This window comes from Pholcus phalangioides, unplaced genomic scaffold (assembly GCF_987345545.1).
Source record: "Pholcus phalangioides strain wild (caught in Gottingen) unplaced genomic scaffold, Ppha-v1.0 ptg000024l_1, whole genome shotgun sequence".
NCBI classification, from domain to species: Eukaryota; Metazoa; Arthropoda; class Arachnida; order Araneae; family Pholcidae; genus Pholcus; species Pholcus phalangioides.
The window spans coordinates 16,179,967-16,203,170 of NW_028301616.1; the positions used below are offsets into that span (position 1 = coordinate 16,179,967).

Sequence of the window (23,204 nt, forward strand, 5' to 3'; positions counted from 1 at the left end):
GCAAACGCAAGAACCATTATACCCCAGAGATATGACTTTTCTTTCCTTGAAACATGCACAGTAGAGTGTCTGTGTAGACATTGCAGCCTCTTTTAACTTCAGAGATTGACCCCCCACCTGAAGACAGTAAAGATTGTTTTTTTTCGGCCCTCAGTAGGCCTACATCATATCAAGAGACTTTATGGACATTATCCAGGAAGTCTACTGTCGTCATCTGGAAGTCAATAACTGAAGTTCAGAGCGGCTGCAATGTCTCTACTCAGCAACTCACGCTACTGTGCGTGTTTCAAGGAAAGAAAAGCCACATCTCTCTGGTATAATGGCCATTGCGCTTGCCGAGATTGCAAAAGGTCCTGGGTCGGGTTCTTGTATTGTTTTCACCAAAAAGCATTGGGTGCGGTAGCCCAGGTCGATAAGATACTCACCTAAAGTACCAAAAGATGTTTAGAGGTGTCGCGAGTTCGATGCCCGGTTCGTCCTTCTCAAAAAACTTTCCTGACACACGGGTACAACAAAAACGGCGACAAGACCGCAGGAAAAAATTGCTACCGCAAGGAGTCCCCCATCGAGGGGTTAGCGCACCAACCCCTCGAAGAGTACAGAAAACAAGCCTGCCGTTCGGAATCTGACGGTCTAATTAGCCCTCGTGTGCTGAAAATGACCGTGGTGCGACAGAAATGATCAAATGACCAAAAAGCATTCAATAGAGAAGGGAATCTTAACCTTTTGTATTCCACGGATTCTTTGGGACAATAAGACAAAAGCCAGGAACCTCCGTGCCAATAACGATACGGACCCATTTGCACATTAATGTTCAGCACATAATGATATAAAAACACCATAAATTCACTATTGAGAGGCTCGTGAAGAATCTGATCGGAGGACCCTGTTGCTAGATGTTATTTGGGTTGTTGGGACCCTGATGCTAGATGTTCCCCTCCTCCAGTCATGGCGTAATGGAGGAGGGTTTTTAGCAGTAAAAAACGAAAAATGAACGCCCCCCCCCCCAATAGAAATCTTGTGTATACCATGGTTAGGAAGGGAAAAAAAAAATTTTATTTCCCAAGAAATTCAAGCATATTTTTTCATAAGTGCTCAATGCAATCAGTATTCATATAATTTTTCAATCTTTTCTTTTGTCAAAAAATTTAAAAAGTGAAAAAAATAGTGAAAATGCCAAAAATACCCTAACAGTAGAAAAATGCAAATGCCATCAACATCCGGGACCTGGTTATAACATTACGATGAACAAATGCTATTATTCGTTGGGTTTCCATCGTCTAATAACAACATCGTTACCGAGATTTACAAAATCGAGCGGCGAAGTTGAACCTAAACTAATAATTGACGAGATTCTCGCTTTTGTAAAAGAATCTTATCATTTATCATCTAATGGCCTCGAGAGAGATGAAAAATTTCTTCAGAAAAATATCGGATTTCTTCAATTCCCCCTCTTTTTTTTAATCGATATTCCCTTCAGGGAACACTATTTTTCCTCTCCCATTGTCTTGTAGATGAAGATCGATTTTTCAGATTTTCCCACTTCCAACGCAGCTGCTAAATATCGCAAGAAGTTGTCGACACCGAAAAGAAAAAGATAGAATACAATAAACGAGAATCGCTCTCTCTCTTACGTTTCTGCTTTCAGTGAATTTCGTTATATAAACTTTCGGTGGAGTTTTCTTTTGCGTCTTTCCCCCCCACGACGAGATTGAGTTTCCTGCAACTAATTCATTTACTTATTTGATGGAGTTTAAGGAGAATGACGCACCAGGAAAGTTCTTTGTCGAACGTTACAAAAACTTTATTTGATAAAGATATATATATTTTTTCTGTTTGCACAGCTTTTTATTCTTTTCACCTTACCCTTATGTGTTTGTTTTTTTAACGCCAAGAGGCTCAACCAAAGGTGACTACGTTAGACTCCGTCGATACTGCTTGATTCTGAAAAAGCTGGAATCATGCTTCCCCCCACCCCACATACTTGAACGAGATTCTCCAAACCAGACTTCTCACGGGTCCTTCTATAGTGAGTTTACAGCATGAAAAAAAAATGAAGCAATTGTCCCCGGCCCTAGGGCTGAAGCCGTCAGCCCCCACCCTTGCGGGGACCGTGGCTGGGATATTTTGCACAATCCTTCAAGTCCAGGTAATCCAATGGCCAGTTTGTGAGAAAAAATAAATAAAACACAACCTCTTACTGAGAATCAATGTAAATCATTATAAATACATCGCAACATTCCACATCCTTTTAAATATTGACAAATGTTTTCCTGGTCATAATACCATTCGGGGAACCTCATTTTGTTTAATTAACCCCCTAAAAATTATTAACCTCTTGTAGGTCAATGCTTGCCAATTAAAGGGTTATAATATTGTTTTAAGTTTATTCACGAATTTCAGAGACAATATTCTGTAGAACTTGGATATTTTGAACATTGAGAACTTCAAAACAATTGCTAGTGAATCTCAAAATCGTTAGGTGATATTTTTATTCATTTAAACGAGAGAAACAGAATGAGCACAGACGTTGTGCAACTTGATCGAAGCAAAAACATTTTTGGGTAATAACAGCGTAAAAATTTGAAAATTGCAAGGCGAAAAAAACTGGTTTGCACATCTTAAGATTTCCCGATTTCTGTTAGGTTTAATAGCATTTTTATCATTGAAACGCCAAGTAATACGTGTGGTGTACGTTCGGTAAATTAGACAGGATTATGAAGAGACTTAATCAGTATTTAAAGCGTTTTAACTCGTGTCTGCTTACTTGCACAGTACTGGGTGGGGGGACCTATTCTTGAAATAATCAAATGAATTTCCCACAAATACCGATTTGTGGAAAATTCCTCGTCATCCAGCTACTTTCAGCGGGTAAGTCAAATTTAAATTGCCCATAGATGGTGAAAGACCTGAGTTGTGCTCGGTTTGAAAAAAAAAAAAAAGGTAAGTCAAATTAGTGCTCGAAATATTGATATCTATGAAATTTTATGATATTCAACGGTAAAATTCACAAAAGTTGCTCTATATAAAATTAGCAACCATATTATAAAAAATAAATTTGATATCTGTCGTGTATACATACTTATACTAAAGAATAATTTCCTTCTTAAGTTCATATCTCGTGAGATATCGGATGGTTACATTTTAAATCTCAGTGTTGTGTTTAATTTTTACGTTGGCAAACTTTCTGTAAGTTTTGTAAAATTTGTTTGGAAACCACTTGTTTTAAGCAAAAAACGTGAGATAAAATTTAATTTTTTTTGGAGAAACATTCATATCTTCTCGAAAATGCGTGCAATTTTCACGAAAACGCACACCAACATTGTAAATAGCAGGTAAAATATGTTGTGAAAGTTACAAATTATTTGCAGTTTTTTCTGATAAAGGGTTGATCGAAAAACTTTTGCTTAATTTTCAGACGGTCATTTCGAGAAAATGCCTGAACTCCAAAGTGGACACAGAATTATGACTATACAGTGTGAAGCATCGAGGAATCGCGCACAATCAACTTGTTAAAGCTCGGAACGCCAGATCTTTTTAATACTGTGCTAATGTACTTTATGCGCCTAGCAAAGATGAAAAAATTTGACGCTAACAAAAAATAAGCGACTTACGTATTTCACACGCATCGGACTCCAAGCGTCCATGATGATTACCGTCTTCAGCGTTTTTCATTTCATTCCACGAAGTGAAACACCAAGACGACGAGAAGTTCCGGTCACCCTCATATATTCAGCGAAAACGGGGACCAAAAACACAAATTTCCGTCGCAATCCATTGAGACACGAGGAAAGAAAACCAACATATGCAGTGGGTATGTATGTATCCCTCAAGTCGGAACCAAGAAAAAGGTAATAACGAGGTATTTCGGACAAAAACAGGAAGCAGAGGCTGAGGCGCTTTTACTTATCGGACCGAACATCCATCCAACTCCGATATCCGCTCTTCGAACTCGATTTTTCTGGGTTTTTTTTTCGTTCTCGTTTTCACAAACTTCCTGAGGAAATTTAAGAGAGGGATGATTCGTCGTTTTCTTAGAAACTGGAAATTCAATGAGAGACTGAAAAGAAGTCTCTTCTGCGGCCATATCCTTCCCTCCCCGCCCAAGTTCGAAATTTTCAATGAACTGGATGCGGAGCTTTTACTCCTTAAGAAAACAGTGCTTTCGTACAACATAACATCCATTCCATTATATAACACGGAAATTCAAGCACCTTTTTCTTCCAATATGAAAACAGATGGCAGCAATTCTGAAACACGAAACACACTCAACTCACATATAAAACAATACGTTAGGGCCACACATTATATACACACACACAACTTTTCCGGCATGCGCCAATCGTTAGAAATTCCCAGAAGAATGGTGCACTAATACTGTAGAATCGACTGCATCAGCCGCTGTTTAGTAGCGTGGTAGCCAGTGCTGTTTCTATGCACAGGGCCCATCCAGCTCCCCAGGTTCATAGGAACGTTTCATGATTATGAGATCTGGCACTATGGTTTATGAAAAAAGAATATGTGAACTTGAAGGCAGGTTTTCCAGCCTAATAGCTCCCGCCCCTGAACACCACTTGCCCAGGGGTCCCACGATGCTCTTGAAATGGGACTGGTGTAGCTTCGCAACGCGGAAGTTCTTGTTCGATCCCCGCAAGTAGAAGCTAACAAAAAACAGTACTGAAGCAGCTAAAAACACCAGTTAATTTATAGACCGGGATCATATACAGTTGGTAAAGCATTTACTTTATCACATAGCGTCGAGCACTACGAACTAGTGAAACCTCCCTACAACGATACTCGATATAACGATAAATCCTCTACAACTTTTTTTTTTTTCAAATCTTGTTTGTTTGAAATTATTTCTACTGCAATGTTAAACTCCTCCTATCAATACAACGATACTCTTTAATACGATAAATCTCTCTATAACGATATCTTTGAAACCGCTACTTATTTTTTTAATCTTGCTCCAAATCACTATAATTTTTAAACTTTTCCATCTGTTTTTGTTCTTCCGATGGCGTCAAATAACCCCCCCCCCCCAAAACAGAATGTTTTGCATTGTTTTGCAACGAGCCATCGGCTGACTGGAATGCAGTTAAAATTCCCATACAATTATTAAATCATCACACTTCAGTCATAAAAAAATTGATGGCAGCACTACAGATAAAAAAAGTATTACACAGAAACAAACTTCTTTAGGTTCACAACGCTTACACTCACATTCCAATATGTACCAATTCGTTCCGCAGAAGAATATTGACGAGGTGAATGTTTGATTTAGTAGTAGTAAAAATTCCCATAATATTTTCTTCATTTTCCCTTTTAAAATTCTTCCAGACTGTTTTGCAGTAACATTGATTGTTCTGCGCCGTACGCCGAAGATTTCTGATTTGGGGCCAATAACATCGGTATTTTACACCACATGATCACCAAAAGTGTTGTTCAAGATGTTGGCGTTACTTTGTGTACTACACGAAAGTTCAAAATGCAGTAAACCTCTTTATAGAGGCAATGCATCCAACTGAATTTAATTAATCAACTAATCAATCACAATCTTTCGCTGCGAATAAATATTTAAAAGCACATATCCTAGTTTGTACTTACAACGCCGATTTAGAAAAGATGTCAACAACAGCATAAATTTGGTGGAATGTGACGGTGATATTGCCTCTAGATGTAACCGATAATCCCTCAACAACGATATTTTTCTTGGTCCACATAGCATTATTATATCGGTTTCACTGTATTTGATATTTGTGAAATAATTATCCAATCAACAAATCGATCTTCCCAGTAGCGCCACAGAGAGCAACGGACCGGTCATCGGTACAAATATTCAAGCGTTGCACTTCATTCACAATTCGGAATATAGATGCCAGCACTAACACGAATAGCGTGGTGGTAAGATGCTCATCTACCACCGTGAAGGTTGCTGTCACGGTCCCGGGTTTGAACCCAAGGGAGGATATAGGCAAGATAATGTTAAATGTTTAATGTTAAATGTTAAATGTTTATCGGTTAAAAATCGGTTTTAAAACCCATCTCATTAGTGCCAGTAAATTGCAATATAGCGATATGGCCAGAGTTGGTGTTTGGTGAAGTAGCACTAACGAACTTGAGGCGACCACCGATAGACAGCGCTTTCATTTCCAACCCATCTCATTAGTGCCAGTAAATTGCAATATAGCGATATGGCCAGAGTTGGTGTTTGGTGAAGTAGCACTAACACCCCACACACAAAACTATACAAGTAAGAAGACCGTTGAGAACACACATATTTCGGACATAGCTTGCCAACCAACCCCCGAAAAACGCTGAAACAGAAGCAAATTGCTCCTAACGGTGACAAACGAAGGCTAGTGTTGACGTTATTAAAAAGGCATTTACTTGCTTATTATCACATCAACGTCTATTAAAAACAGTGCAACAAACCGATAAACATTTTCACTGCACACCACACGTTCATGCGTAGACTAGTTGGTTTGACATTAATTTTTGAAATGCGTCACGGATCTTTGATTCATTCTGTATGATAAACTTATACGAAATCAATCATCTGCGTTTCATATAAAAATACTGTACAGTAAACTAAAAGACTGTTCGTTCAAATTTTATTGCATAGGACTTAAAATGAAACGATGAACTAGGGAAATATAACGAGGAATTCTATTTTAGACGATAAATAGCGAAACAGACCCCCCAAGAAAAATTCAAGCCAATCAGATAGACGACTGTTTCGTGAATTCGGGCAGAAGATAATGTAGAAATCACCGCGAAACGTTAATTAGAGAACAACGTTCAATAAATTTGACATGAATGGAAGTCTAGTATCTCAAGGTCACCAGGAGAGGCTGCACTTCCGTTTCCAAAGGAGAGAGAGCACGTAATAAAATATTCTTTCACTCGATTGTTCGCATCGAGCGTTTTAATAATTCTAAATGGATAATTAATTGCCCATGCTAATATCAGCAGTTACTCTTTCAAACATAATTTTTCCAGCTGAAATCACCGCTCTTCTATCATATTGAAGGAAGAATCCTTGACGATTAATTTTCTCACACACACGAAGTGGTACTTCCCCCCCCCCCGCCCCCACACTCCACTTTCACTTTGTACTCGAATAATTATTCAGTGAATTTAATTCTAATCTATTTCTTTACACCAATTTTCTGAATGTAATTGAAAGATTAAATGCGGCGATCTCCCCGTAAATAAGCCGCACTGAAAAAAAGTTCAAAAAAAAAAAAAATTCCGAAGAATGAGAATAAATTTTTAAATTTGTTTCGTTAAATTTTAAAATACAGAGGCGTCCTATGAAATTCGTAAATAATTTAAAAATTCATAAAAATTGTGGGGGAACTGGTGTATTTAAATGCGTTTGCGAAAAAAGTTGTTCGCATGAATGAGGCTTTTTTTTGGTACAAAAAAAATTTACTTAAAATTTTTGTTGATAGACGGCACTGCACGAAAAAAAAAAAAAAAAAAAAAAATCACAGGGAATGTGTAAATCAGAGTCGTATAAAATGCATCGTGTACGATTACAGCTCATTTCCGAATCTTCCTGTTTCTGGCGCTTACATAAGCTAAGCTTTCCATTGCGATTTCGACATTGGTGAATAAAGCACTATTGGTGAACTTGTTTTATCCCAGCCACGTTACCTGCATACCCTTAGGGGTGGGACAGGGGTGCATCACTGAGATCCTAGCCACGAGGCTTTATGAACGTTCCGCACACAAAATAGATTGAAGAAAGGTTTACGTCCAATCACATCTGTCGGACTGGTTTCCCCGATACTCTATGAATAAAAATTAGAACTAATTTTTTCTTTGTGCCAAAAAAGAAGTCCCTTCGTGCGGATAACTTTTTCGCGAACCGCATTCAAATGTGCCGATTCCTTCAATGCGTGTGCGCGTTTTGACTTTTTAAAATATTTACGAAGTTATGGGACAGCCGATCGCTCTCTCCATGGGTGTATATATATATATATGCACACACACACACGGGGTGATTATAAAAAAAACTATCCCTACATACGGGCCCCTAACTATCGTACTATTCACAGAAACTGAATGAAATTTTGGCATAAGGTATTTTGAGGTATGCGCTCAAGAATGATATGGAAAACAACAGTGCCACTAACAGTTACGGTTACAGTGAGAAAATTTCGAAAATATCAAATGGCAACACCAAGTTTTTTGTATTGGAACGCGATCTCCATACTGAAAAACACTAAATAGCGTTGGAATGGCACCTGTAGCACGAAAATCCCCGGAGCTAGGCAAGGAAAAAGGACTTTGCCGTGCGCCAGAGCATTAATGTTCGTTTCATTCGTCACACCGTTTCTTCGGCTGAGATCCCAGCCTGATTAGTCCTCCACAAGGTCATGTGGAAAACACAATAAAATGCTTTATTTTATGCTGCTTCTCTGTCCTTATTGGTTGTCCTCACTTTTAGCCTATCTACGGCCGGTGATTTTCATGCTACAGTTGCCGTTCGAACGCTATTTAGGGTTTTTCACAATGGAGATCACATTCCAATACAAAAAACTTGGTGTTGCCATTTGATATTTTCGAAATTTTCTCACTGTAACCGTAACTGTTAGAGTGACACTGTTGTTTTCCATGTCATTCTTGAGCGCATACATCAAAATACCTTATGCCAAAATTTCATTCAGTTTCTGTGAATGGTATGATAGTTAGGGGCCCATATGTCGGGATAGTTTTTTTATAATCACCCTGTATATATATATATGAGATCACAGTACTGCTACTAATGCACCTCCCACACATTCTTCTGCGGAATTGCTAATGAATTGGTATATGCTAGAATGTGTTCTAAGTGTATGTACGGTTGTACGGCCATAACATGTTTATATATGTTGCCAGACCTTTGCTTGTTTCTTGATCCCTATCACTAGCATACGCAAGCTGGGGGTGGGCCGAGCAGCGAGCCGAATCTTTTTTTGTTTGCAGTAATAGTAAGAAAACACGATGGACCTCCCCTTCTCTGCTAGAAAATCTTGTGTTCACCCATATAATATGATCCCAACTACATGGCAATGATCCTTGTTCATTCATGGATGAAAATTTTTGAAAGTAAGAACACAATTTTAGGATACAATTCCAAAACTAAAAAAATTCTTGGCGTCACAACAATCGGCCAATCAACGTCCTTGTTGTTTTAACAAGTCTCTTCAGTGAGAGCCACTAGAGAAGACACAGAATGAGGTCAACGACGGCGGCTGCGGCTCTGTGAGTGTTGATTGACCCAAATTTCACACAACGAGTCAGTCCCTTCCCTGGATGGTAATGGAAGCTTCTCCTCGGGAAAAAAATCCCAAAAAAATAGTCGATATAAAGCTCACCGAATTCCTCAAGACCACTAAAAAAGGAGAGGAAAAAAAAAAAAAAAAAACAAACACGCGCGTACACGCATTATGAGCGGATATGATCCAAATGGATATATGCCAATTGGTAATCAATACTCGGGGGGAAAACAACGTTTGATTACTTCCGTTTTCGCACACACCATTGCTTAATTAAACACGTGTCTCCTCTGTGGCTCGCGACACAAAACGTTGGAATTCAATTTCCCAAACGTTAAGTAACCCTTTCGGACTCCGTCAACACTGACTAGACGGCTAAATTAAAAATCGATTCGTCAAATTATCATACTCGTTTCTGCATAATTTTGAGGATAAACTGTATTTTCGTACGTTCATTTGCTATCAATATCACTAAAAACAATAAAATTCATTTCCCACGAAAATTATTCATCCATTATGTATGGGTCCTCCAAAACTCCATGCAAGCATTTTCAGGAGAGAGAGAAAAACATCTAAAAATCGGTACTTCCCAATTTTTTTCATGTCCCGGACTTCCTGTAGTGAAGGACAATGTACCGCGGACCCCCGTGGTGAAGGCAGCGGCAACACGGACCTCCTTAGGGTATTTTCGACGTAGCGTAACCCTCATAAAAATCTGAAACGCATTTTTTTATAATTCGCATATTATAAAAAAAATTGAAGTAAATTACAATTTTACAACCCTAAATGAGTCATTCATGTAATGGTAGTAAATAAAAATGATCCCGTGGAACCCCAAGGCTGGGATTGCACTATAAAAGTTTGACAAAAAATCTTTTACAATCTTTACTTTGTTTAAAAAAAAAACAAAAACACACACACACACCAATCAGCCTACTGATAGCATTCGCTCTGATGTAACCGCTGCGCTTATTGATTTCATTTTAAAGTATGAAAGAACTTTTATAAAACTTTTACAATGTGATCCCAGCCTTACAAAGTACTCAGGAATAAAAAAAAATTTAAAACTTGGCAAATGCAACCAACAAGCTTTGTCATATTCGAGCAAATGCAACCTAGGGAACTTATGCAACTCTATGGAAGTTATTTTCCTAAAATGTTTTGTAATCTGTTTCAATAGGTATACACGTTTCAGGCAAAATTTAGAGAGCAAAATCCAACGAAAATTTGCACATTCGTGCTTCTGGAATAGCAGCTCAGAAAGGCAGCGGAGAAAAATATACACGACAGGTAAGTCCGTTTCCCAGTCAACAGTTATCATCAATGTTAAAACCACTCTATGAACAAATATCGTGTTGCCGTATTTACAACTGCCGCTAAAAACACCATATACAAGAAAAATAATGAAAGGGATAGCAGCTTATTATTCTTATTTATGAATGGATTCGGGTGTTAGGGTTTTGGACTAGAGGGCGCCACGAAGCACTAATTAAGAGATGGAGGGGAAAAATGGTAGGGGGGGGGGGTAACGCTTTCGCGGCTGGTGTTTGATTTTGGTATCAACTTGTGCACATTCGACAACGATAACCAGTGCCGAGCAAACCGAACAGAGTAAACACCCTGTTATCGGCCTGAATAACTACCGCAAACACCCAAGCGATAATAAAATTAAATGGATATAACACTATCTATGCGACCTTAAAATTCTGTGCTGTGTTTTGGTCGAAATCATCAAATATGGACGAATTTGTCGATCATGTTTGTGACTGCTCTAATTTCCCATTGAGGAATCATCTAGTATCTATCATCTTCAAAATAATTCATGGACGCAGGCCCATATTATAGTCTCTAAGGTCAAGATTACACTATAAAAGTTCATGTATAAAACTTGAATAATTTAACCAATAAGGTTATCGGTTACACTCGAGAAAATGCAACAGATAGCCTTATTGGCTGAATTTTTCAAGTTTTATAAATGAAATTTTATGAAACTTTTATAGTGTAATACTAGCCTTAGGCCGGGATTACACTATAAACGTCTGATAAAAGATCTTTTATAAAATTTGAAAAATTCAACAAGTATGCGCATCCGGTTAAATTGGAGCAAATGCAACTGGTGATCTTATTAGTTGAATTTTCCAAATTTTCAATTTTTCAAACTTTTATAGTGTAATAGTATAAAAGTTTGACAAAAGTTCGTTTATAGAACTTGAAAAATGCAGCCAATAATCCAGCGATTACATGCGCGCAAATGATACCGATTGTCTACATTTTTTAAGTTTAATAAAATTACTTTTATAAAACTTGAAAAAATTCAACGGATAAGTTTATCGGTTACATTCGAGCAAATAAAACTGATTAGCTTATTGGTTGCATTTGTCAAGTTTTATAAAAGCACTTTTACAAAACTTGGAAAAAAAAAACAACCATCACCAATTGGTTACATTCGCTCGAATGTAAAGTTGAATTTGTAATCTTGACTAAAATTATGACCTTTTGACCACCTTTGGCCCACGGACCATTGGCTGAGAAACGCTGTTGAGTTTACGAGGACGTGCCTCGCAGATGAAACTCTTTTAAGAAAACGATGATTCCACACCAAAAGTCAGAGGCGGAGGAATGGGAGCGGGCACGGGCCTCCTCCCCAAACCAACGAAAAATTGGAAAAATTAATATACTGACAGAAAATACCGTTTTTACGCTATATTAACCAATTTTTGTTAATTTAAATGCTTTTTGAAGGGTGACAACACAAAATTTCCCCGAAGAAAATTTTTGTGCCCCCTCCGAACTTCGATCCTGCGTACTCCCCTGCCAAAAACCCGTCTGAAATTTTTGGTCTTAAAAGCAATTCAAAAATACTCCCCCCATCTCTTCAGAAGACCTTTTCAAAGTTTCATAAATTTTCTAATTACAGCTGTAAAAGGCATAGAATAATTCAATTTTAATTACACAGACATCCTGAGTATCGTTATATACTGATGTGAGAAATACTTAAAAAAAAAATTTCCAACGTCGTGTTTTAAATTTCATAAATAAATGTAACAAACAAATAGCTCAAAAGAAAAATTTGTTCGTATCCTATTACAGTCTTATTCTAGTAAAAATGCCGAAATTTGTAATTTGAATCGATAGCGAAAACCAAAGGTGGTTTTGTAAATTTTCGTATTGAACGAATTCGACTGGCCTTTGAAGTATGATGTGAGTAGTAGTGTTTTGTTCCCAAAAAAACAACGGGACCACTCCAGAAACGTACAAAACACTGATGTGCAATATGCATGAAATTCAATTTATACCTTGGAAAAATCTCAAGAGAAATCAACACTTTTTTTTAACTGTATATCCACTAAATGCGGGTTTTTTTTTCACTTTTCCGCTTATTGAATAAAAAGTATCAGTATTTTTTTATACATAAGAGACCGCCACATCAGCATCACGGACATCAAATATGAATGGAGTCTTTAGTATATAAATAAGAGAAAGAAAAAATAATGCGCCATCACAGAATAAAGGTGCGAGAAGTTTCTGGGAATGACAAAAAAAAAAAACTCCCCCCCCCCCCCCTTTTTTTCATTACCATCTATTTCTGAATGATTTATTACAGAGTTTCGTACAGTCTAGACTAGACGATATGGGCATAGAAGAAAAAAAAAACTTGGATGTCATTGATGGATAACCCTCGTATACACTTAGATAATACCTTTCAAGAACAAAAATAAAACCTCAACTGAATGAGCTTTTTATATTATATGTAGAAAGGAAATTTCGTCGAATTAAAAATTGAAATCATGGAATATCGATCTAATTAGATCCACATTGCGCACTCACAAATACAGCCCGATTTCGAGAAGTTGAACTCGTTTGTCGATTCTTGAATTATACGACAATCGCATTTAATCAAATTTTTCGCCCGTAATTTCAACTACATCAGCATTTCTTAACCCCTTTTCCACTCATGCTCCACCCCTCTCCCCTCCCCCGATCATTTTTTCCCCCTTGTGACAGGGAAGCTTTCTTAACCAGGGACTCCACATATAGGAATGAGATCTTTCAGGGGGAACCTCTTGCTTGATCAATTCTCTGATCAAAGTTTAAAAATTTTCCTGACCAAAACTCCTAAAAAATTAAATCTACCTAATTCAAATCTTAGCTTTCTAAATATTTTTCAAGTTTTAGGTGTGTGTCTTCTTCACAGATTTTTTCCCTGACTCAGGGATGCAAATGCAACTTATCTATTTTGGAGCAGAAGTAAAAACGGACTATATCTGCAATATATAAGGAGTAATTTTGCCCCAAAAGGCTGAAAGTTTTCCAAAAATGGTTAGACCAAATAATAATAACCCCCAAATAATAACCCCCCCCCATATGCACTGGAACCTAGGAACTCAGGCCACATAAGTCCCCCACCCCTAAGGAACTTTGAGAGGAAACTGAGGCTCTCAAATAATTCATGAACATTCAATACAATTCATCCCTGCATACGCCTTTTTGAGTCGTATTTTCGACAGTCTGGCAACCTTAGATTCAGGGCCGTAGCGTACTTTCTCGGGGCAGATTTCTCCTTGGGGGTCCTCCTTGAAAGGGTCACAAAAGATTATAATGCGAAATGAGTGTACATTTTCTGTGGGGCCCTGGTTGCCCCAGCCTAGTTATGGGCCTGCCTAGACCGCTACCAATGTTTTTGTCGTATCAGAGGTCCTTCAGCACCTACGACGAAACTTTCCTACCCTACACAAGCTCCGAGGGCGACCCCGCTGAAAATGCATCCCGCGCATGAAAAACTACAAAACACTATAGATCTGCGTTAACCCGGTTCCACATCGGCTCTGTTGCGTTGTGAAGCGCTATGACGCGTAGCAATAGTGCGCTCACATCAGATCAGAAGGGTCTAGAACAACGTTGAGCGGGTGTGATTGAGAGCATCTTGTTCCACGTGGAGCGCACGCTAGTACCCGACCTATCATCGCTCAAACAGCTATCCGCGTCAAAAGAAAACGCCATCCGAATAGAATTCTCATGAATGAGCCAATTTCTTTACAGACCGTTATATTTTATACCACGGGCAGACAAAAAAGATCGGAGATGGGATTTTGATAGTATGATTTTTGAGAGCAAGTATGTGAATGGGTAAGTGCGTTCAAGGTCGGAAGGGGGGGGGTGCAAAATCAAATTTCTTCCCCGAGGTTATGATATTTTTAAAGACGACCCGGACAGTAAATTACTGTACATCAAATGATGGAAGGATAGTTTGTGAGAACAAACGAGTGGAACGTTCAAAAAGAACACTCCGTTATTTGTGTGGAAGCAGTCAGTGGTCATTGAAACATGGTGATGATGTTGATGACTTACCGCCAACATCGTTATCGTCGCCGCAACATGAGTTGTCCATAATAATAATAACAGACGCTCGCCGCTGCCACCGACCTCCTTCTTCGGCTTGACCAATCGCTCAACTGGCCCCGCGCCAGCCATACATCGCACGCACCTGATGGTAGATGGACGGCCCACGGTGATTTTCACAAGTACACTTGGCGGTGCACAACTGCAAAAACAAAACAAAAAATTAAAAAAGATAGAAATCACAGGCTAGCATTGATTTTAAAATCAATTATTTTCCTAAGATAAAACAAAAACACAATCCTCTCAACTATTATACATAAACCAGGGGTGACCGACCTTTTTCGAAGACGTGCCACAATCAAGATTTTCGATGCACGTGCCTCTACGAATTTTAACATGCAGACCATGCGTCCCATTTTTAAAAGACACGAGCGTTCTTTCCGTTGTTGACAAACACTATTTTTACGACTGTCTTCTCATTTGAGTAAAAATGTTCAGTTTGTCACAAATTTTTCTCCGGATGAAAACTCCAATGTCTCAAAAATAAAAACAATTTAGATTATCGCAATGCAGGTATACAATGTCTATCGGTAGAAGTTCATTTTAGCGTGTGAACATAGTGCGTCCGTATTTCAGATTCTGGAAACTCGCGTCGTTTCTGATTGGTTAAAAACACGAATTTTAAGTTAAAAAAAAAAAGTTGAAATTACGTCAGCAAATTTTTAGCCATTTTTGACCCCTCCCCGTCAGCACTGCCCCCTACCGCATATTGGTGGAATCAGAAACGTACGCGGGAAGGGGGCATGGGGGGGGGGGCCTCCCCAGATAAAAAAAATATTTTTTAATGCAAAAAATATTTTAAAAATTAAAATTTCGAAAGATACCTTTATATGTTATTATAATCAATTTCGAATAATTTCAATGCAAACTGAAGGCTAAGAACATAGAATTTCTGTTTAAAAAATTCATTGCTACCCACCCTTTAAGCCATACACGGTAAACCCTTGGCACGCGGACCAAATGTGCTCCTGGGAGTTAGCTGATGTGGCCTGACCCCCAAACCTAATTTTGTAAAATGACCTCGTAGTTCCAGAGCATTTAAGCGATCCGTGGTATGTGGCACAGTTTTAGAGCTCTTAAGCGGCCCCCAGTGCGGTTCTAAAGTACATCACTAAGTTATCGTCACATTCCCAGATTACTTAAGTGATTTGCGGCACAGTTCCAGAGCATCCAAGTGGCCCGCGACATATTTCTTGAGTACTTAAGCGGCTCAGACACATTTCCAGATCACTTGAAGGATCGGCAGAACATTTAGAGATCACTAAGGTGGCTCTACACAGGACTTATCAATAGGGCGAATGTTAATTCAGTTGCCGACAAACTAGGGAAAGGTTTTTCTCGTTTCTGGCACCCCCAGTAAAGGTGCCATTAAGAATATTTCATATTTTTATAGACGGTGGTTGATGACGTAAGCATTATTCAAACATCACCCCCCTTGTCATCAGTCAGCAAATCTGAAACCCCTCTCCCTCGATGCTGACGTAATACTCGAATGACTTCTAAATAGCCACACAAATCAATATCTCAAGCTCGCCGCGAAGTCCCTGACAAAGGCAAGCGACTCACACTTTGAGAAACACTGCATTAGAGTACAGACATTTCCAAACAAGACGAAAAAAATATCGTTATATCGAGAATCACGCACGCCATTTCAAAACTTATAACTGAAAGTACAGGTATGTTTCAAAAGTGAATAGTTGCAGATATATCTGCTGTGCTAAAAATTTGGGTCAGCCTATACATACAGCGAAGTTTTCCGATGAAACCATCCGGAATGGCCAACCCATCATAGCCAACCATCTCGCAGAGAGTAGTCACATCTTCAACACGATACGCAACACGAAAATTCAGGCATCTGCCGTTTTCACTCCAAAATATGGGAGACAGATAATAGCACCACAACGCAAAACATGCACACGTTACTCAGACAACATGAATACGGTAGGTGTCACACTTAAACTCGAAGCGCATGTTCTGACATGTATCGACTCGTTAGAAATTCCATCTAATATTAAGTAGTAGTACAGCCCCATCCAGGTCATCCCAAAAACTACACACACCTCTGTCCGGTATATGCATGGACAAAAGATAACGGGCGATTGAAAAAAAAAAGTGACTTCGGTCATTCCGGAGGTGGAGGAATAGGTATTGTCTGTCACCGAACCTGATTTAGTACGTAAATTTGTGAGGGGTGTCATTTTTTTTTTTTTTTATTAACGTCACACCTACGATTCAAGTCGGCGTATACGTTTTTGGAAAGGCTCCAATTAAAAGTCAAATGAAAAAAAAAGGGAGGCGATACTACATGGCGTATTTGACACCGTTGCAGGGCGGTCAGTGGTAACAAAAAAAAAAGCCTGAATACCTGGTATGTAGCCATCTATGGCGGCCGGCTAATCGCATAATAGAATTCTCTGCCATGTACACACAATATGGACTTTTCCCCCTTTGACACAGCGACTTCCTCCATACAGTTTGCGTCAAACCCACTTAAATGAATACTCCTCTATGCATGTAACTTAGACATTCTTTGTTTGTTTGCAGCTTCCTTGAGCGTGGGATTAAATCAAGAGTTCGAAAAAACAGAATGCATTTCCTGGTTTTGTTCGAAATGCACCTCTTGTCAGCAACAGGCTATTTACTTATTTTATTAACCAGACTTTTTTTCCTGGTAACCAGTCGAAAAGTGGTTTTCATCACGGTAAAACTTCATTGTCTAATATAAGGGTTTCAAGGTCTTCCTCCTCGTGACTGTATTTCATCGACGCTGGCTCGAATACAACAATCACACGGAACTTAAAAAGAACCACAAAACACTGGTGTGTAGCATTCCTTCCATTCGTTGAATCAATATACGTTTATATTGCTTTCTTCACTCGAGTAATAAGATGATGAAACGGTGATTACTATTGAGCAATGCTTTATTGAGACCCTTCCTCAATATTTGGAGATGTCTGAAGCAGGCTATTTCATCAAGAAAATCATATTTGGAACAATAATGTTCACTGAATCTAGATTATTCCATAATTCTTTCTTGCATCAGCACATCCGTTATCACTCATAGGCCGGTCGCTACTACTACTACTAAACCACACACACACATCCAACTCGTCAAAGTTCCTCTGCGGAACCTCTAACGAATTAGTAAATGTTGGAATGCACGTGTACGTGTTATGAACGTAATGTGAAGTTCGTTTCAGTGGAATTCATGTGCAGTGCTGCCATCTATTTTTCGAATTGTAAGTGCAATTTTATTGACGATTTGCACCGTTGTAGGCCTGTCGCTCTCTGTGGCGAGACTTTTTGAAGTCTCTTCAATCACTTCCAAGGGCTCGCATTCGCACCTCGAAGGCCGGTCGTCCACTGGAAGCAATTAAAAGCGATAAACAAGAAGCGCACAGTCGTATGTATTCGCAAGACTGATCCCATTGCACAGAAAGTAAGAGATCGTCATCCACTTGAGCAGGTCCGAAAAGTGACGCCGTACCAGTCCGCACGTGAACTTGATTTCTCCGAGGATTCTATGGAAAATCGTTTAATTCGTTCCAGGTTACCTAAACTTTATTTAGACCTTGTGGGCCACATATGACATTTTAATGACGAACGCGGGTCAATAAGCTGTAGCATATTATGAAAGAGCTCGGCGAGCCACGCCTTGAAGAACCCTGCTTGCAACGAACAACGATCAACGCCTCGAATCTAGTTAGGCCAAAAGAACAAAATCCTTTCTTGAAGGCGGGGGATGATGAAATTTGGTAGACTCTTTGTAGGGTCCTGTTTTTGTGAAAAAAACAGACAGGACGTTATTTTTGTGAAAAAGCTCGTTAATTTTGTGAAAAATAAGTAACTTCGTGCGAGACGAAAAATAATCTAGTTAATTCATCACAAAAGAAATCGAATGCCAAATTTATGGTTTCGTTAATTTATATTTAATGAGGGGTCCATTTTTCAGATCCGGAATTTTGTGAATGTCCGGAAAACGGACCCGAATTTTGGCCAGACAGACCCTTGAAATGCCACAGCGGAAGTGACGATGGAAAAAGGGTGTCAGTGCGCAGCCGAGGTGAATTTGCTGTCGTCTTTTTTCATTGTCAACTTATAGTCAGTCAACGGACAGCACGCGAATATTTTCCGTTTCCGGGGCTTTATCAGGAATAAGTTAAATGAGATGAATAAGACTGCAGAAACGGAGAAAAATATGTTAAGGCTGGTGTTACTCATTTCTCGCAAATATGAGCTTATGCAAGCGGATGCGTTCCGTGATGCAAGATTGAAATCGAACTCCGTGCGTGACTAATGCTTACTAAACCAAACGAATGTAATTCAAACAGTCGAACATAAACATATGCGGCAGTGATTGCGAACGACGCACTCACAAAATGTTAGATCATATGATGGTTGCGGTTTGAATTTGACTAAATTCCACCTGCTCCGTTGAGTGGCTATCATTTTGTTTTGAAGACAGCATTCATATTCTACATTACTAACCATACACAGCGATGGGGTCCCATCTCCATAGGGTCAAATTAATATTTTACCGCCCAAGGGATGGCTGTGTAGAAGTTAAGTATATAGGTTTGCGTATGTATGTGTTCAGGCGCTTCCATCTACCTTCTAAAGACGAAACTGTCAATGCATACATATTCTTTTGATGATCGAAATTTAAATGTTTTAACCCTTTAAGCGGTTTTTTTTTTAAATTTTCCTGATTCGCAACTTCCACAGGGGAAATCACTAAACTTTCTAGAAATTGCTAACCATTTTCAAGATATTTTCCCCGATTGCATGAGCTGACACTGATGTTCCCCCTCCCCAACACCGGAAAAAAATGAAGAAATGAAAAGAAAAGCTATAGTTTTCTGTTACTTATGCTCCACAGAGAGCAACAGGCCTACAACGTTACAAATAATCTATCATTACACTTCACTCACAATTTGAAGTATAGATGGCAGCACTGAAATATCAAGCACAACACCAGCTACACACTCACACTGTTAGGTACACTCACTTTGTTCCAGACTCTGCCACGAAGCTGGGCTGCAAGAGATCTCGGCAACGGGATAAGTCCGGTGGCAGAGCCCCCGGCGTTTATTCATTCATTGTTATTTATGCTGTAAGCCAGGGGTGGCCAACCCGCGGCACTCACGCTATGGTATCAGGAGTGGCACGCAAACGCTTTTCAAAAAAGAAATTCTACGCTACTTTTCAAATCAATCAAATTGTCTCGAATTTTCAAACAATCCTTTTCGGAGGCCGGGATTTTGCTATAAAAATTTTGTAAAAGTTCTTTTATAAAACTTAAAAAATGAAATCAATAAGCGAATCGGTTACATTCGAGGGAACGTAACCAATAGGTGTATTTTTAAAGATCTTTTACTAAACCAGAAGTTAGAAAACCAGACACTACTAACGGGAACCTAATCATGTAATTGAATCAGAATGCATAAACATAATTAGATGATTCAATCAACGAATTGGACACGATATTGCTTATTTATAAAACGTCTCAAATGGTAAAATTCTGTACACTATTAGTAATAAAATAGCCCAATATCCAATAAATGGCAGTTGAATGAGCGTTTTTCAGAAAAGGAAAAATACAAATATACAGTTATTGTGTTGAATATATATTTCACCAACATAATTATCATTAATTACATTAGAAGCTTATCAATACTGTAAAATTCGATTTGAGCATGATAATATATATGGCAGTAATAATACATTTATTCATTTATTATCGTTCATTTAATTAGATATCACTTACCCCCCTCCCCCCCCCCCCCCCCAGTAGCACAACGATATCGTACCAATACCGGTCCGACGTTGAAACGTCGAATGAATATCGAAAAGAGGTCGGACATTTCTACATGTCCCGATATCGCACGATGTAGTAAAAAGGTACCCACTCAAATGACAGCCAAAATATCTTCTTTTTTTTTCCTAAGATGATTTTACTCTCATTTTTACAGCATTTCGTTTCGAAGGAGAATATTTTTTACGATAATTAGTCTTTTGAAATGATCCAAATTTCTCTATGTCGAACAACGTCGACAAATGTATGCCATTTCTACGTCGAACGATATCGGTACCGATGTCGAACGGTATCGAATTCTCTACATTGTTCTATATCGGTGTGCTACTGGGGTTACGGCACGTAATTAGCTGCAACATTCTCTTTTCTTTTCTCTAATCTCTTCACACCTGAGAAACAAACTGACATATTTTTTTAATTGTATTGTGTCAAAATGCACTTTGAAACGAAAAAAAAAAAAATTTTCCAAACAATTAATTAGGGTCGATATATTTACTAGAACCATACATTTGAGTTGAGGTATACATGTGTACCTCAAGTCTTTACTTGAAAAAAGAATCAATAAAAACCATTTAAAACCGTTAAAAATGAGGCACTCATGAGTATCTCTGGAGCGAAGAGGCTAAGGAAGTGGAGAGAGAGAGTGGAGTTTGAATTGGGAGCCAAAGTTAAAAAGTCAAGCATGAATTTTGTTAAGTCAAGAACTGCAGAGAAAAAGTGGTGAAAACACTCGGTCCCGTTGAAAAACAACAAACCTGATTTTGCACGAATTTGTCCTAGTTTTTTTCCGCCATGTTTTGTTACTTATGGAGGACTTGACCGAGGTCTCGTACGGAACGAACACGTGAAAGAAAATATTACGTCACAACTCCTTTCACCAAAAGACCAAGGGCCAAAAAACAAAAGCTGTCTACGGAATTTTTTATTCTCGTCCTCTATTTTTGTGAACATTCTCTCCAATCCTTTTTTTCCAAAATTTCATTCAACTTGAAATATATTAAGGGATTTTACCCACTTTAGGGATGATGTTTCGGCATCCCCCTTCCTTTTGATGTGTAGACTGTAAAGTCGCAGTTATAAGTACAGATTGGTTATACTATAATTTAACTGACAATCACAACTATTTAATGACAACTTTTTACTTGACCAATCACGCTGCTTGTTCTTATGAACTAATTCAATCGTAAAACATCAATTCAGACTGTTTCTGAGAAAATGGTGCTCATTTTTGAAAATTTTTTCGTTTTCCACAAAACTTCAATAACTCCATCTACTTAATTTAGAAATGGAATACCAAATTTTTATGATTTCGTTAATTTATATTTTTGAAGGAACCGTTTTTCAGATCCAGAATTTTGTGAAGGGTTCGTAAAAGGGCCCAAATTGCGGATGGACAGACCCCTGAACATACTATATATACAGTTTATCTGGCATTTTGAAAAAACCGTTGTTACGAAAAGTAATAAGCGGAGAAACGATACACGCGGAAAATCAAGATGATAGAATTATCCCACATAATTTTTACAACTACCGTAGTTTCTTATGCAAGTTTGATTCATGCACGTACAGACATTACGGTACATTTATAGGGTGATTCAAACTTCAATTTTTAGGGGAGGTAAAAACACAAAAACGAAATAATCACATAGGAATGTATGATCGGAAACCCCAACCTGATCAGCTGGCGGATAAACGAAGATGCAGAAATGGCAAGCCAATAATGGGTTGAAAACTCTTTATTTAGCGATACTTTAACGAGGATACTACGTGAACACAACAAGTGCTCTAAGTTCTTACCATCCACAGCTATTCACAAAAAGGAAAAAAATTGTGATTGTTTTCTTTTCTACTTCTCCTAAAAGTTTGTATGTATGTTGAGTTTTGAATCATCCTGTAGATTTAGTGAGAAATAATTATTTGTAATCCACTAATATTTAGCCCACATATTTTATACAGTTGAAAATTAGGCTCACATTTTTAAATGATGCAAACGTATTCGCATCTTTGAACATGGGTTTCTTGATTTAAAAAATCATTAAATTTTTTTTTTTTGCAATTTTCATCATCTCTTTCCGTTTTCTCTGCTCTGCGAAAAATTAAATTCTGAGGCGAGGTTTGCACAAATTCATTTTTCTTTCAAATGCTTAAAATAAAAAGGGTCAAGTTGTGAATGGGTAAGCTTATTTGAATGGGAAGAAAAGAAGCCTAAGCTGAATTTTCCAAACGTTGTAAGCGGGAAATAGCAAAAATTTTAAACGCTATACCCAGAAAATATGTTGGCTCCACGAAAATAAATCGTACTTATCGCGAATGTTACAAGCGGGAGCCACTGTAGATATTTTTGGAATTACCGCCACCGGAGGGATAATGTGCGGCACGGGGTTTTATCACATATGCTACGGTAAGGAGCGTTTTCACCAATTAAATAGAACCGCCAATTTGATAAAATGCGCCGAAGCTCAAGTATATATACGAACCAAAAAAAAAATACAAACCAAGGGGGAAAAAATCTAATAATTCTGCAATAAAAATTCTATGGATAGGAAACTTTTAGGCTTTAGTATTCTTTTCTGATAGGAAAGAGGAACCAGCAGGTTTCAGTGTGTGCGCCCAAGTCACATAAGATAAGATAAAGAAAAACGTTTCGTAACTTGGAAGAATACACGCAACTGTACACACACCGTAAAAAGTATACAGGCATAAATTTCATGATAAGGATG

The 23,204-nt window shown here is 38.3% G+C and overlaps 1 protein-coding gene across 2 annotated transcripts in view; it reads right to left on the minus strand.

The window, feature by feature from the left end:
• Nucleotides 1-23,204, minus strand: part of LOC149068850 (phospholipid-transporting ATPase ID-like) — a 139,674-nt gene that overhangs the window by 79,914 nt on the left and 36,556 nt on the right. For both annotated transcript variants that reach the window (XM_089250444.1, XM_089250445.1), the window contains exon 2: nt 14,619-14,811. In XM_089250444.1, the coding sequence (XP_089106570.1) occupies nt 14,619-14,658 (40 nt within the window). In that variant the 5' untranslated portion in view covers nt 14,659-14,811. The remainder of the gene's footprint in view (nt 1-14,618; nt 14,812-23,204) is intronic.